The sequence below is a fragment of the Equus przewalskii genome, chromosome 1 (genome assembly GCF_037783145.1).
Source record: "Equus przewalskii isolate Varuska chromosome 1, EquPr2, whole genome shotgun sequence".
Taxonomy (NCBI): domain Eukaryota; kingdom Metazoa; phylum Chordata; class Mammalia; order Perissodactyla; family Equidae; genus Equus; species Equus przewalskii.
Genome location: NC_091831.1, coordinates 113,993,104 through 114,006,962, shown reverse-complemented (window position 1 = coordinate 114,006,962; position 13,859 = coordinate 113,993,104). Strand labels below are relative to the sequence as shown.

The 13,859-nt window shown below is 39.2% G+C and overlaps 1 protein-coding gene across 6 annotated transcripts in view; it reads left to right on the top strand.

Annotated features, from left to right (window-relative positions):
* HERC2 (HECT and RLD domain containing E3 ubiquitin protein ligase 2) overlaps positions 1 to 13,859 on the top strand; it is a 256,324-nt gene that overhangs the window by 149,136 nt on the left and 93,329 nt on the right. For 5 of the 6 annotated variants that reach the window (XM_070572331.1, XM_070572302.1, XM_070572337.1 and 2 more), the window contains exons 45-52: positions 459 to 601; positions 4,188 to 4,455; positions 4,603 to 4,754; positions 5,220 to 5,318; positions 7,130 to 7,298; positions 7,392 to 7,517; positions 9,394 to 9,502; positions 9,613 to 9,752. In XM_070572331.1, coding sequence (XP_070428432.1) covers positions 459 to 601; positions 4,188 to 4,455; positions 4,603 to 4,754; positions 5,220 to 5,318; positions 7,130 to 7,298; positions 7,392 to 7,517; positions 9,394 to 9,502; positions 9,613 to 9,752 — 1,206 coding nt within the window. The remainder of the gene's footprint in view (positions 1 to 458; positions 602 to 4,187; positions 4,456 to 4,602; positions 4,755 to 5,219; positions 5,319 to 7,129; positions 7,299 to 7,391; positions 7,518 to 9,393; positions 9,503 to 9,612; positions 9,753 to 13,859) is intronic. The other variant, XM_070572323.1, reaches the window with a different exon arrangement.

The following is a 13,859-nucleotide window of genomic DNA, read 5'->3' as shown; positions in this document are numbered from 1 at the left end:
CAGATCTGGGAGCTAGAAGCTTAAAGTCAAGGTATCCACAGGGCCATGCTTTACCTGAAGGCTCTAAGGAAGAATCCTTCCTTGTTTCTTCTCAGCTTCTGTTGGTTACTGGCAATCCGTGGAGTTCCTTGGCTGACAGCTGCACAACTCCAATCTTTGCCTCTGTTATCACATGGCCTTCTTCCTTCTGAGGGTGTATGTCTGTGTCTTCACATAGTCTTCTTACAAGGACACTAAACATTTGAATGAAGGTCTTCCATAATTCAGTATGTCCTTCTCTCAACTTGGTATTATCTGTAGAGACGCTATTTCCAAATATAATCCCATTCATAGTTGATGGGGATTACAACTTGAACATATCTTCTTTTTTTTTTCCCAAGTAATTTTATTGAGATCATAATGGTTTATAACATTCTGTAATTTCAGGTCATACATGCATATTTTGTTTTTAAATCCAGATGATGGAGCAGCTGTGTCCCCTGACCTTGGGGATATGTCTCCAGAAGGGCCGCAGCCACCAATGATCCTCCTGCAGCAGTTACTGGCCTCAGCCACCCAGCCATCCCCAGTCAAGGCGATATTTGACAAACAGGAGCTTGAGGTACAGTTGGCACCCTCAGCGGTTTCAATTCAGTGCATTAAATTGTGAATAACTTCTTTCCTAGATATGTATTTTCTTAAGGATATAGTCTGAATTTTAAATGGTAGGCCAAAATAATTCTTATGATTAGTTAAGCTTTAACCACATTTATCATAGAACATTATACTAGTTAGAGAATGAATGCATTGAAGTTTAACCTTATTTTGAATTTATGTGAATTATTTGAAAAAATTAACTAGATTCAGCATGGATCAGATGCTCAAATATTGGTGGAGGGATCTTTTTCCAGGAAATAGTGTTATTAAAGGAGCCCCATTAGACTTAGGAATATTGCATGCCCCTGTTTATGTCATTTACTCCAAAGCCCTTCTTAGGAACGCTCTGTTGCTGCCAGGTCCTTGGTCCTCATCCTGTTTCAGAGCACATGTGCTACACCATGTAACTCGGGCCGGGACTGTGGGCACATTCCCATAGAAGAGACGGCATGGGACTAGGTCTAAGAGTGATGGGAACTTTCGTGGCCTGCAACATGGAGGGCTAGCTATTTTAATATATCCTTCTTGCTAGGTAATACATAAAAAATTCTGGTTAAAATATCAACGGCAAAAACAAACCTTGATTGCTCAGTTTAGCTGGCAGAAAGTACTCTGATAGAAATGCTCAGTGACTAAGACCCTGTGGGGAGCCAGGATCCAGAGTGAGCAGGCAGCTGTGTCAGGCCAAGGGCAAGGCTGATAACACCCCCAGAGTGTAGGAAGATGGTGGGGTACAAAGAGAGAAGGCAGGAAATGGTGGACATGGGGTAACAGGGAGGGGGTGCAATGCCTTTTCTGACCTGGCCTGAAGGCTAACTAACTACTTGTCAGGTCTGAAAAGCTCTAAGATGAGAGATCAGGTTAAAGATGCTGGAGGGTGGTGGTGTTTCCAGTCATCTGTAGAGATAAAAAGAGGACACTGAGCAATGAAGAAGGGTGTTGGGCAAACTGTACCCCAGAATCACACTGGTGGTGCCCAATGCTAAGAGGAAAGATGCAGAAGGAAACACAGAGTTGTCCTTTATGAATTGGGAATGGCTGTTGTACTGAAAAGAAATCTTCCATTGTTTTGTCTCCATTGATTCTGATGGAAATTAAGCCAATATTCTTATTGTTCTCTGTGAAATGTTGTTTTTTCCCTCTGGCTGTATTTAATATTTTCTGCAGTTTGACTAAGATGTGCCTATGTATGTATGTGTTTTTTTTCTCCTATCCTCCTTGAGGTTTGCTTAAGTTATTTGCATTTCTGGCTTGATTTTTTTTTTTCCCCACCACCAAATTTGAAAACTTTTGTTCATTACATATTTTCCTGTCCCACTCTCTTTTGTTTTTTTCTAAGACTACCATTACACATCTGTTAGAGTATTAGTGAGTTTCTGTTTATTATTTTTTAATCTTTTTTGCTTGGTTAAATTTGTATTTGATTTGTCTTCAAGATCAGGGTACTCTGCTTTGTTGGGTCTGATCTGCTGTAAGTTCATCCAAGAAATGCTTTATTTTATATTTTCATATCTCATACTTCCATTTGCATCTTATTTTATAGTTTTATATCTCTCCTGACAGTTCCCATATCTTCACCCCATACATGTATCTGTGTACTTTAAAACATATTTCTGACAGCAAACAAGAAATTTGACATCACTAATTCTAATAGCTGGGCCACCTGTTGGTCTGCTCCTATTGGCAGTTTTTTCTCTTGATTATAGTCAGTTATTGGTTCTGCTTCTTCACATATTTAATAATTTTTATTGTATTCTAGAAGTTTCGGACATTACGTTGTGTTGGCTCTGGGTTCCGTCAGCTTCCTCTGGAGGAAGTGGAATTTCGTTCTCACAGACAGTTCAGTACATGGCCGTTCTCCTTAGTCCTATGGAGGTTTGGTTCTGGACTTTTTTATGATGGTTTATTTTTGTTTTGCCCTTAGTCCTGGTTTTTGGTCCCTAATTCTAAGGGCTTTAGAATTTCTTCTGGGGTTTCAGTGGAAACCTTGACATCTTGACCAGCTAGCTCCCTCTAACTTGGTTTTACTTGGACCTCAAACTGTCTCCCTAGCACTGGGTGGCTGTAGAAATCCCTCCAGCCTTCCGGCAGTCTCACAGATGCTCAGTTTGGAATCAGCCAAGGATTTGAGGGTAGTCTCTGTGTACATTTTGTGGCTTTTTCCCTCTGTGGTTCCTCCCTCATTTTCTCATTGCTCTGGCAAGCCTGAATTCAGCCTCAGACTACAGTCCCATAATGCTGCCTCTGTCAGCAGCTTACCTGCTGGCTTCCCTTATGTCAAGGGTTGTACCTGTTCCAGTTTTGATTGCTTTGGCTATTCTCCAGTGCCTTCAAGCAGTTTTTAAAAATATTTTATCCAGAGTTCATAATTATTATCAGCAGAGGTTTAATCCAGTCCACCCTAAACTCCCTATTACTGGAACCAGAACTCCTAGCTCAGTCTGGTTCTGAACTGTAAGCTTTTAGGATGAAGCTGGTCACTTCCGAGTTACTTAGATTTCACAGTAAAACCCCAGGCTTTGACACTTCCTAAGCACAGGAGGGATCACTGGTGTCCTCGGTTTCTTCCTAATTCCTTCCTCACATTCTCAGTTTAAAAAAATAGCAAGTCTTAGCTACTCTGAGAGCATCTGGAGATGAGAAGCAGAGAGGTACAAGAAGATCAGAGAGAGGGCTGCGTGTGCTGGGGAGGTTGGGAGTTCCCACCTGCAGACTGCAGAGATCCATTTGTTCATGGAGTCGTTGCAGTTTGTTTCCCAATATTTTGTATTTCCCTTGTTCTTTTATGTCATGTTTAACCCACAGAGTGGTTCTTTTACCCTTGAATAATTGAGAGGTGATTTGGTGGTATATCAGAGAGTGCCATGTTGTCTCTGGCCTGTCTTACGGAGAGGAGAGAGCAGGAGACTGTGGGCACTGCCCATTCCCAGGGAGGGGGTGGAGGATGCCTTTCTTCTTGCTCCATTGGGCCTCTCTCACTCCACGCATCTTGTTTCCCATTCAGAGCTTAGGGCTGCTGTGAAGTTTTTCTTAATGAACGTTGATAATTGGCTGATTTACTAGACTCTCTGTGCTGAAGCAAGAGTTATTTGGCTTCCAAGTCTCTCCTCTGCATTAAATTATGAAACTTGTGTTTGTCATTTTTTAACATGTTTTATCCATTCATTTTAAAGTACACATGTAAGTCTGGGTTTTCTATACTTCTGCACTGCGGTACATGGAAGAAGTCCGTAATTTCTGGTTTTTTAGACTGCTTGAGTCACCTAATTTCTTTTTTTTTTTTTTTTAAGATTTTATTTTTCCTTTTTCTCCCCAAAGCCCCTGGTACATAATTGTGTATTTTTAGTTGTGGGTCCCTCCAGTTGTGGCATGTGGGACGCCGCCTCAGCATGGCTTGATGAGCAGTGCCATGTCCGTGTCCAGGATTCGAACCAGCGAAACCCTGGGTCGCCAAAGTGGAACGTGCAAACTTAACCACTCGGCCACAGGGCCAGCCCCAGTTGAGTCACCTAACTTCTACAGACCTCTTGGCTCTGCTCTCATTTCCTCAGGCTGCTGCGTTGGCTGTGTGTCAGTGTTTGGCTGTGGAGTCCACTCACCCATCGAGCCCGGTGTTTGAAGACTGCAGCTCCAGTGAGGCCACAACGCCTGTCCCTGTGCAGCATGTTCACCCTGTCAGAGCAAAGAAGCGCAAGCAGTCACCCGTTCCTGCTTTGCCTATCGTGGTTCAGCTCATGGAAATGGGATTTCCGAGAAGGAACATAGAGTTTGCACTGAAGTCACTCACTGGTGCCTCTGGGAATGCTACTGGCTTGCCAGGTACTGCGTTTTCCTTGTGGATGTTTCACTTAATGTTCCCACCTGTTTGTTTGTAGGTTTATCTTGAAATACCAACATCAGAGGCCCCTCTGGAGGGCAAGTGCTAAGGGTCTTCACTGTGGGTGCACTGTGTGTGCTTACCTGTAGGCGTGGAGGCCTTGGTCGGATGGCTGCTGGACCACGCTGATGTGCAGGTCACGGATCTCTCGGACGCAGACACAGGGTCTGAGGAATGTTCAGACGAGGAGGTGGTGGAGGACGTGGATGACGTGGCCTATGCTGTGGTCAGTGCCTCCCCTGTAAGCACCCCTCTGCTCATGTCTGCCCAGCCTGTGCTCTGGGTTCCTCTGTGCTGCTCCCAGGGGGCGTCTCTACTGTTCTGCTGGGCACATGGCAAAGCTGCTAAGTCCTGACTGGGTTTTCTGTGCCTTCAGTACTTTTAGCTTTAAAACAGACCCTTGCTCAACCATCTAATGATGTTGGGTTGTCGTTAGAAGATTTTGTTAAAAAATCATGTTTTATGTGACATTGATTTCTGACTTAAGTAAATTGTTTTGTGGGATTAATTTGGAAGTGCCTCAGAAATTTTCTGTACTTGTAGATTTTGAGATTCATTTCTGTTTACTATGCTATTAATCTTTTTTAAATAAATATTTTTATAGTGAAAATACAGTGCTAAATAGAATATTATAGATTTCACATACTTTTGTTTTAAGTAGCTTTATCTGATTCAACACTTTGAACAAAATGTATTTCTTTTGTAGTCTACTGGTGCTGTTGTAACAGAGAGCCAGACTTATAAAAAGCGAGCTGATTTCTTGAGTAATGATGATTATGCTGTGTATGTGAGAGAGAATATTCAGGTGAGTAATTGTCTTAGGCTGGAGCCTTGCTCAGATTTTCATTCAGCAAATGTTTGAGCATCTCCTATGTAAAAGTATCAGTGGACACAGGTCCCTACCCTCAGGGAACCTGCATTCTATATGTGGAAGACAGACAGTAATCAAACCTGGCAGACAGACTATAATTTATTAGAAGGTGGTGCATACTGTGGAAATGAGAGAGAGCAGACTAGAGGGATGAGGGAGGTGTAGGAGGTGGAGACGGGGCAGGATCAGTGTGGGAGTGGAGGGAAGGTAGCATTGAGAAGTGAGCTTGGTGCAGAGGCTCTTGCGGTGTTGAGGGGCTGGCTCAGCAGCTACTGGGAAAGTCAGAGACCTGGCAAGAGAGGAAACATCTGGTCTGTGCAGCACCCAGCAGGGAGGCCACTGTGGCTAGAGCGGAGTGAACAGAGGACAGAGTAGCAGAAAATGAGCAGGTAGGGCCAAGAGCAAAAGGAGGTTTGTCCACAGTGACATGGCACAGAGACATGTGCTTCTCCGCTATTCTCACTGTGGACACTTTAATCTGTTCTTGCCTGTTTTTCTTATATCATTCTCACTACCATCTAATTTTAAATCTAGTTATGCTTTTTTATGTAATCCTTTATCTACCTTAAATATTTTCTAACTTTTGTTCTAATTAGTATACTTCAGAGAAAAATCTCAGAAATCATCTCATTTCACCTGTACATTGTCAGTATGTATTCTTAATAGATAAAGAATTTTATTTTTAACATAATGACATTACTGTTACCTAACATTACCTAACAAATAAACAGTAATAACTTAATATCATCTCGTATTCAATGCTGGCTAAAATATTCCCAGTTTTCTCAAAAATGGCTTTTTACAGTAATTTTTTTGAATTTGGATACAAAGAAGATTATACACCTTACATGTGGGTGATGTGTCTCTGAAGTGTCTTTTTAACCTAGAACACTGTCTCCCTCCTTTTTTCCTTTTCATGCTATTTATTTGTGGCTAAAACTATGTTGGCCCACATCTTCCTCCCTCCTCTGCATTTCCCATAAAGTCAGAGTGGGGGCTGGAGGGTGATTGGACTCAGGCCGTGTCTTAGGCAAGAATGCGTCATGTGGACCAGCACGCAGTGTTGCTGGTGTAGGTCTTGTCAGCCTGCTCCATCCGTTAAGAAGTTCTGTATTAAGAAGTTCTCTATTAATTGTTCATATCGATGCTTCAATAGCCATTAGTGTCATTGCTTAGACCCATCATGAGGGTTTGCACAATAATGATTTTCTAACTTTGTCATCCCTTCCAAATTTATTAACTTGAGTTCCACTCTTTGAAGAGAACTTTCTTACCCACTTTGGCCACTCTTTATAATATAGTTTTTATAGGAATGGCAAAATAAATGCTTGGTTTTTTCAGTTCTTTTTTGGCTTTATCAATTTTCGGAATTGTGAATTGGTGCCCTGGTACTTGTAAAGGTGACCAAGAAGCTTTGTTTTGCTTATTATTATGATAATATATGTATTGGCTGTTATTGAATTTGATATGTTTCAGCTATTATTTCTCTTGATGAGATTGTCCTTTTGAGTGAACCCATTAATCTTTGCTAGCTCCTTTGCTTTATGGCACAAGTTGATCCAGGCTCATCTTGTATATTTCCTGCCCCAGACATCAAGCCAGCCAGTTTTCTAAAGAGCTCTGGTTCCACTCAGTGTAAAATGATATTGAGAGCACATCCTGTGTGCTAGTGGAGATCCTTTCTTAGGAATAGAATAATGCTCTTTATTCACTGGGCTGGATTTTTTATTTAATTTTAATTGTAGGTGGGAATGATGGTTAGATGCTGTCGAACTTATGAAGAAGTGTGTGAAGGAGACGTGGGCAAAGTTATCAAACTGGATAGAGATGGGTTACATGACCTCAATGTGCAGTGTGATTGGCAGCAGAAAGGAGGCACTTACTGGGTTAGGTATATTCACGTGGAACTTATAGGTGAGCACATTCTTTATTAAGTTATTTTGCTTTTTCTTAATTGGAGACAGAATTCCCAGAAATGAATGCTAATTATAGTGTTGGAATCTCTAGGCTATCCTCCACCAAGCTCTCCTTCTCACATCAAGATTGGTGATAAAGTTCGAGTCAAAGCCTCAGTCACCACACCAAAATACAAGTGGGGATCCGTGACTCATCAAAGTGTGGGGGTTGTGAAAGGTAATATTACTAGGTATCAAAATTCCAAATGTTAGCTTTTCATTAACAAATGTAAACTCTTCATTTTTCATTCAAGAGCTAGAAAAACATGTATGAAGAAAACTTTATGTATATAAGTGGTGTTCTTTTGCTTGTCAGTGCGTTCTGGACTAGGAACACACCTGTAGTTGAACAGAGTCAGGTTTATTAACTCATTGCAACTTAGGGGATGCATGCCCTGGGAAATGGGCCATCTCCATAAGCAGGTGTAACAGAGGACTAATGGAGTTAGTGGTGGGGTTTTTGGGAAGGGTTCAAGGAAGCAGGGTAATTCTGAGACTGGATATCTTAATAAACTCTAAGACTGGGTATCTTAAATAAATAAATAAGTAAGTATCTAAGTAAATAAATATCTTAATCTTGGAGCCAGGATGAAGTTACAGTTGGCAAGTTGTTCACATTAGCCAGGACAGGAGGTGTCTGATTGTGTTTGTGGTTTGGGTTGGATTGAAATTTGATCAGACATGACTGAGGAGTGGTTTTTATTTTTGTCTCAGTCCATCACAGTCACAAGGTGGCCTTGTCTGATGTTGGTGTTCTATAAACTTGTTCCATCAGTCATTCTGCCAAATAGCCTATATCTGAGTGTCAGGCTAGCTCCTGTGGTCAAAGACTGCTTTTCTCTCTCTCTTTTTTAATGCTATATATAGATATTTGGGGTTGAATTTAAGAAATGGAAATGTACAAATAATGGGAGTTAGGAACTGGAGACACAAAATTTTCCTCATTTTGTATTTAATGCGATATTGAGATTCCAAATCAAAAACATGGCACACTGTAAAAGGTAAACTACATCCATTTTAACACTTGTATGAGAAATAATTAAATAGACATGCAGTCTTTGTTTTGTTTTTGAGAAAGATTAGCCCTGAGCTAACTGCTGCCACTTCTCCTCTTTTTTTTGATGAGGAAGACTGGCCCTGAGCTAACATCCGTACCCACCCTCCTCTACTTTATATGTGGGACACCTACCACAGCATGGCTTGCCAAGCAGTGCCATGTCCTCACCTGGGATCTGAACCAGTGAACCCTGGGCCGCTAAAGCGGAACGTGTGCAGTTAACCACTGCGCCACTGGGCTGGCCCCTAGACATGCGGTTTTATTTTTTTTTTAAACTCTTTCGATGTCATAAAGACATCCTATTTTGTTTTGAGCATTGCAGAAAACTCTCTTACTAATCTAACGGCCTAGATTAAAAAAGGCCACCATGGTGGTGCTTCCCCAGTTGGTAGGGGTGTTAGAGTTTCTCAGTTACATAAGAACAAATGGCTTATTTAACTTCTTACTTGAGTTTAGCATTTTTCTTAAGAGATTCTTAAAACTTTTACAAATTGAAACAAAGATAAATTTTAAAAACAAGAACCTGGTTTAGAGATTAATGTTTTGAGTAGCAGAGCGCTCTCAACCAAAGGACAAGAGGTGTCTTAATGTTATTAATGTGATTTTTATTCCCTAAGATACTAAATGGAGTTTTGACTTGGGGTAATTAAAAACAAACAAACCTGTTTATTGTATAAAATTTAAAACATACACAGAAGTAGAGAATCTAGTTTAATGAACCTCCATATACCCATAACCTAGCTTCAGCAATTGTCAACTTCTGGCCAAAGTTGTTTCATCTACAATCCCTCCCTCAATTATTTCGAAGCTGATCTCTGACTGACATCATGTGTTAGTTCTTCCGTAAGTATCTTAGTGTGTCGCTCTAAAAGATAAGTACTCTTTGTAAAACATAAGTAACTAATAGATAATGTCACATGGCTATGTATAGTTTTATTTTTAATTTTAGGTTTTTATGGGTGATAAAGATGTTTCAGGCAATTTCTCTTCTGTCCAGCTTTCAGTGCCAATGGAAAAGATGTCATTGTCGACTTTCCTCAGCAGTCTCACTGGACTGGTCTGTTATCAGAAATGGAGTTGGTGCCTAGTGTTCATCCTGGAGTTACGTGAGTTTTCTTTTTTACGTTGCTGGGTTTGTTTTGAAATTTCTTTGCAATTAAGTTTAAGAAATGACCTCATCTTTTTCTTTTCAACTCAATGGCTATTTTAAAAATAGGTGTGATGGCTGTCAGATGTTTCCTATCAATGGATCTAGATTCAAATGCAGAAACTGTGATGACTTTGATTTTTGTGAAACGTGTTTCAAGACCAGAAAACACAACACTAGGCATACATTTGGCAGAATAAATGAACCAGGTATGGTAGAATGGTTATATTCTCTCTCTCATCAAAATATTATTAATGAGAATTATTTTGGACACAAATGTATTTAATTTTGTTCTTCTAAAGTTCATATTTATATGATGAGCAGTGTACAGTGTGCAATGAAACAGGAAAGATGGTCCTACTCACTAATGACTTGCTGTCTTTTTCTCCTAACAATGAGGGACCGTGGGAATTAGAATAATAGGGTTTATTTGCTTGTACTTCCATAAAAAATATTAAATGGATCTCAAGAAACTGATAAGTGTTTTGTTGCATGGGGTGTGGAATTGGATAGATGGAGAGTGAGTCTTTTTATTTGTATGTCTTCTATTATATATATTTTTTTGTGTGGCAGAATATATGCAACATAAAACTTGCCATTTTAATCACTTTTAGGCGTATAATTCAGGGAATGTTGTACAACTGTCACCACTATCTATTTCCAAAACTTTTTCACACTCCAAACAGAAACTGTACCCATTAAGCAATAATTCCCCATTCTCCCTTCCCCCAGTCCCTGGTAACCTCTACTCTGCTTTCTGTCTCTATGAATTTGACGACTCTAGGTAACTCATATAAGTGGAAGCATACAAAATTTGTCCTTTTGTGTCTGACTTATTTCACTTAGCATTATGTTTTCAGGGTTCATGTAGTATGTGTCAGAACTTCATTTCATTTTATGGCTGAGTATATTCCATTGTTTGTATATACCACATTTTGTTTCTTCATTCATCTATTAATGGACATTTGGGTTGTTTGTACCTTCTGGCTGTTGTAGACAACATTGCTGTGAACATTGGTCTACAAATCTGTTTAAGTCTCTGTTTTCAAAACTAGCAGTGCAACTGCAGGATCATATGATAGCTTTGTTTAACTTTTTGAGGAACTGTCAAAATGTTCTCCACAGTGGCTGCATCATTTTATATTGCCAACCAGCAATGTGTGAGGCTTCCATTTCTCCTTGTCCTTACCAATGTTTGTTATTCTCCACTTGTTTATTTTTTTGATTACGGCCATCCTGATGGGTGAAAAGTAATATCTTATTGTGATTTTGATTTGAGTTACCCTAATGACAAATGACAGTGAGCCTATTTTCATGTGCTTTTTGGCCATTTATATATCTCTTTTGGGGGCATGTCTGTTCAAGTCCTTTGCCCGTTTTTAAACTTTTGGTGTTGGGTTGTAAGAGTTCTTTATGTATTCTGGATGCTAAACCTTTATCAGATATACGATTTGCAAATAGTTTATCCTGTTCTGTGATTTGTCTTTTTACCCTCATGATAGGACACTGTGATGCACAAAAGTTTTAAATTTTTTAATTTTATTTTTGTTTTTTTCTATTGCAGTAACATTGGTTTATAACATGTAAATTTCAGGAGTCCATCATTATATTTTGATTCCTGTGATGTTCACCACCCAAAGACTAATTATAATCCATCACCACACACATGTGCCTAATCACCCCTTTCGCCCTCCTTCCTCCCTTCTTCCCCTCTGGTAACCTCTAATCCAATCTCTGTATGTGATTGTTTGTTGTTGTTTTTATCTTCTACTTATCAATGACATCATGTGGTATTTGACTTTCTCCCTCTGACTTATTTTACTTAGCATAGTACCGTCAGGGTCCACCCAATGTAGTCGCAAATGGCCAGATTTCATTGTTTCTGATGACTGAGTAGTATTCCACTGTGTATATATACCATATTTTCCTTAGCTGTTCGTCCCTTGATGGGCATCTAGCTCGCTTCCAGGTCTTGGTTATTGTGAATAATGCTGCAGTGAACATAGGCGTGCATGTATCTTCACTCATTCGTCTTTTCATGTTTTTTGGATAAATACCCAGTAGTGGAATAGCTGGACCATATGGTAGTTCTATTCTTAATTTTTTGAGGAATCTGCATACTGTTTTCCATAGAAGCTGCACTAGTTTACACTCCCACCTACAGTGTATGAGAATTTCCTACTGTCCACATCCTCTCCAACACTTGTTTCCCGTCTTGTTAATTATAGCCATTCTAATGGGAGTGAGGTCATATCTCATTGTACTTTTCAATTTGTGTTTCCCTGATAGTTAATGATGTTGAACATCCTTTCATGTGCCTGTTGGCCATCAGTATATCTTCTTTGGAGAAATGTCTGTTCAGATCTTTTGCCCATTTTTTAATTAGGTTGTTAGGTTTTTGTTGTTGAGATGTATGAGTTCTTCATATATTTTGGAGATTAACCCCTTATCAGATATATGGTTTGCAAATATCTTCTTCCAGTTGCTAGGTTGTTTGCAAATAAGTTCTCCCAGTTGCTAGGTTGTCTTTTCATTTTGTTGATGATTTCCTTTGCTGTGCTGAAGTGTTTTAGTTTGATGTAGTCCCATCTGTTTACTTTTTCTATTGTTTCCTCTGCCCAGTCAGACATGGTACTTGAAAATGTGCTGCTAAGACCAATGTCGAAGAGCACACTGTTTTCTCTTGTGGAAGTTTCATGGTTTCAAGTCTTTCATTAAAGTCTTTAATCCATTTTGAGTTAATTTTTCTGTATGGTATAAGATAATGGTCTACTTTCATTCCTTTGCTTGTGGCTGTGCAGTTTTCCCACCAACATTTATTGAAGAGACTTTCCTTTCTCCATTGTATGTTCTTGTCACCTTTGTCGAAAATTAGCTGTCCATAGATGTATGGGTTTATTTCTGGGCTCTTGGTTCTGTTCCATTGATCTGTGTGTCTGTTTTGTGCCATAACATGCTGTTTCGGTTACTATAACTTTGTAGTATATTTTGAAATCAGGAAGTGTGATACCTCCAGCTTTGTTCTTTTTTCTCACTGTTCCTTTGGCTATTTGGGGTCTTTTGTTGTTCCATGTAAAGTTTACAATTCTTTGTTCTATTTCTGTGAAAACTGTTGTTGGAACTTTGATAGGGATTACAGTGAATCTGTAGATTGCTTTAGGAAGTATGAACATTTTAACTATGTTGATTCTTCCAATACAAGAGCATGGAGTATATTTCCGTTTATTTGTGTCTTTAATTTCTTTCAACACTGGTTTATAATTTTCAGTGTATAGATCTTTCGCCTCTTCGGTTAAGTAGATTCCTAGTATTTTATTCTTTTTGTTGCAATTATAAATGGGATTGTATTCTTAATTTCTCTCTCTGCTGCTTCATTGTTAGTGTATAGAAGTGCAACTGATTTTTATATGTTGATTTTGTATCCTGCAACTTTACCGTATTTGTTTATTATTTCTAAAAGTTTTTTGGTGGATTATTAGGGTAGTCTGTATAAAATCATGTCATCTGCAAATAGCGACAGTTTCACTTCTTCCTTTCCGATTTGGATCCCTTTTATTTTTCTTGCCTGATTGCTCTGTCTAGGACTTCCAATATGATGTTAAATAAAAGTGAAAGTGGGCATCCTTGTCTCATTCCTGTTCTGAGAGGAATAGCTTTCAGTTTTTCTCCATTGAGTATGAGTATTAGCTGTGGGTTTGTCATATATGGCCTTTATTATGTACAAAAGCTTTTCTTCTATACCCATTTTATTCAGTTTTTATCATAAATGGAGCTGTATCTTGTCAAATGCTTTTTTTGCCTCTATTGAGCTGATCCTGTGGTTTTTATGCTTCATTTTGTTAATGTGATGTAGCATTTTACTTAGTTTGTGGATGTTTAATTATATGTTTTATTAGTTTGTGGATAGTTTAATTATAATGTGTCTTGACGTAGGCCTCTTTGGGTTTATCTTGTTTGATGCTCTTTTTGCTTCCTGTACTTGTATGTCTTTTTCCTTCCTAAGGTTAGGAAAGTTTTCGGTTAGTGTTTCTTCAGATAGATTCTCTGCCCATTTGTCTCTCTCTTCTCCTTCTGGTACACCTATAATACGAATGTTAGTGCATCTACTCTGCTATTGAGTCCCTATAGTCATTTTTTTATTTCCAGTATTGTATTCTTCATTTCCAATTGGTTCTTTTTTATATTTTCCAATTCTTTTTTTCTTTTTTGAGGAATATTAGTGCTGAGCTAACTATTGCTAATCCTTCTCTCTTTTGCTGAGGAAGACTGGCCCTGAGCTAACATTTGTGCCCATCTTCCTCTGCTTTATATCTGGC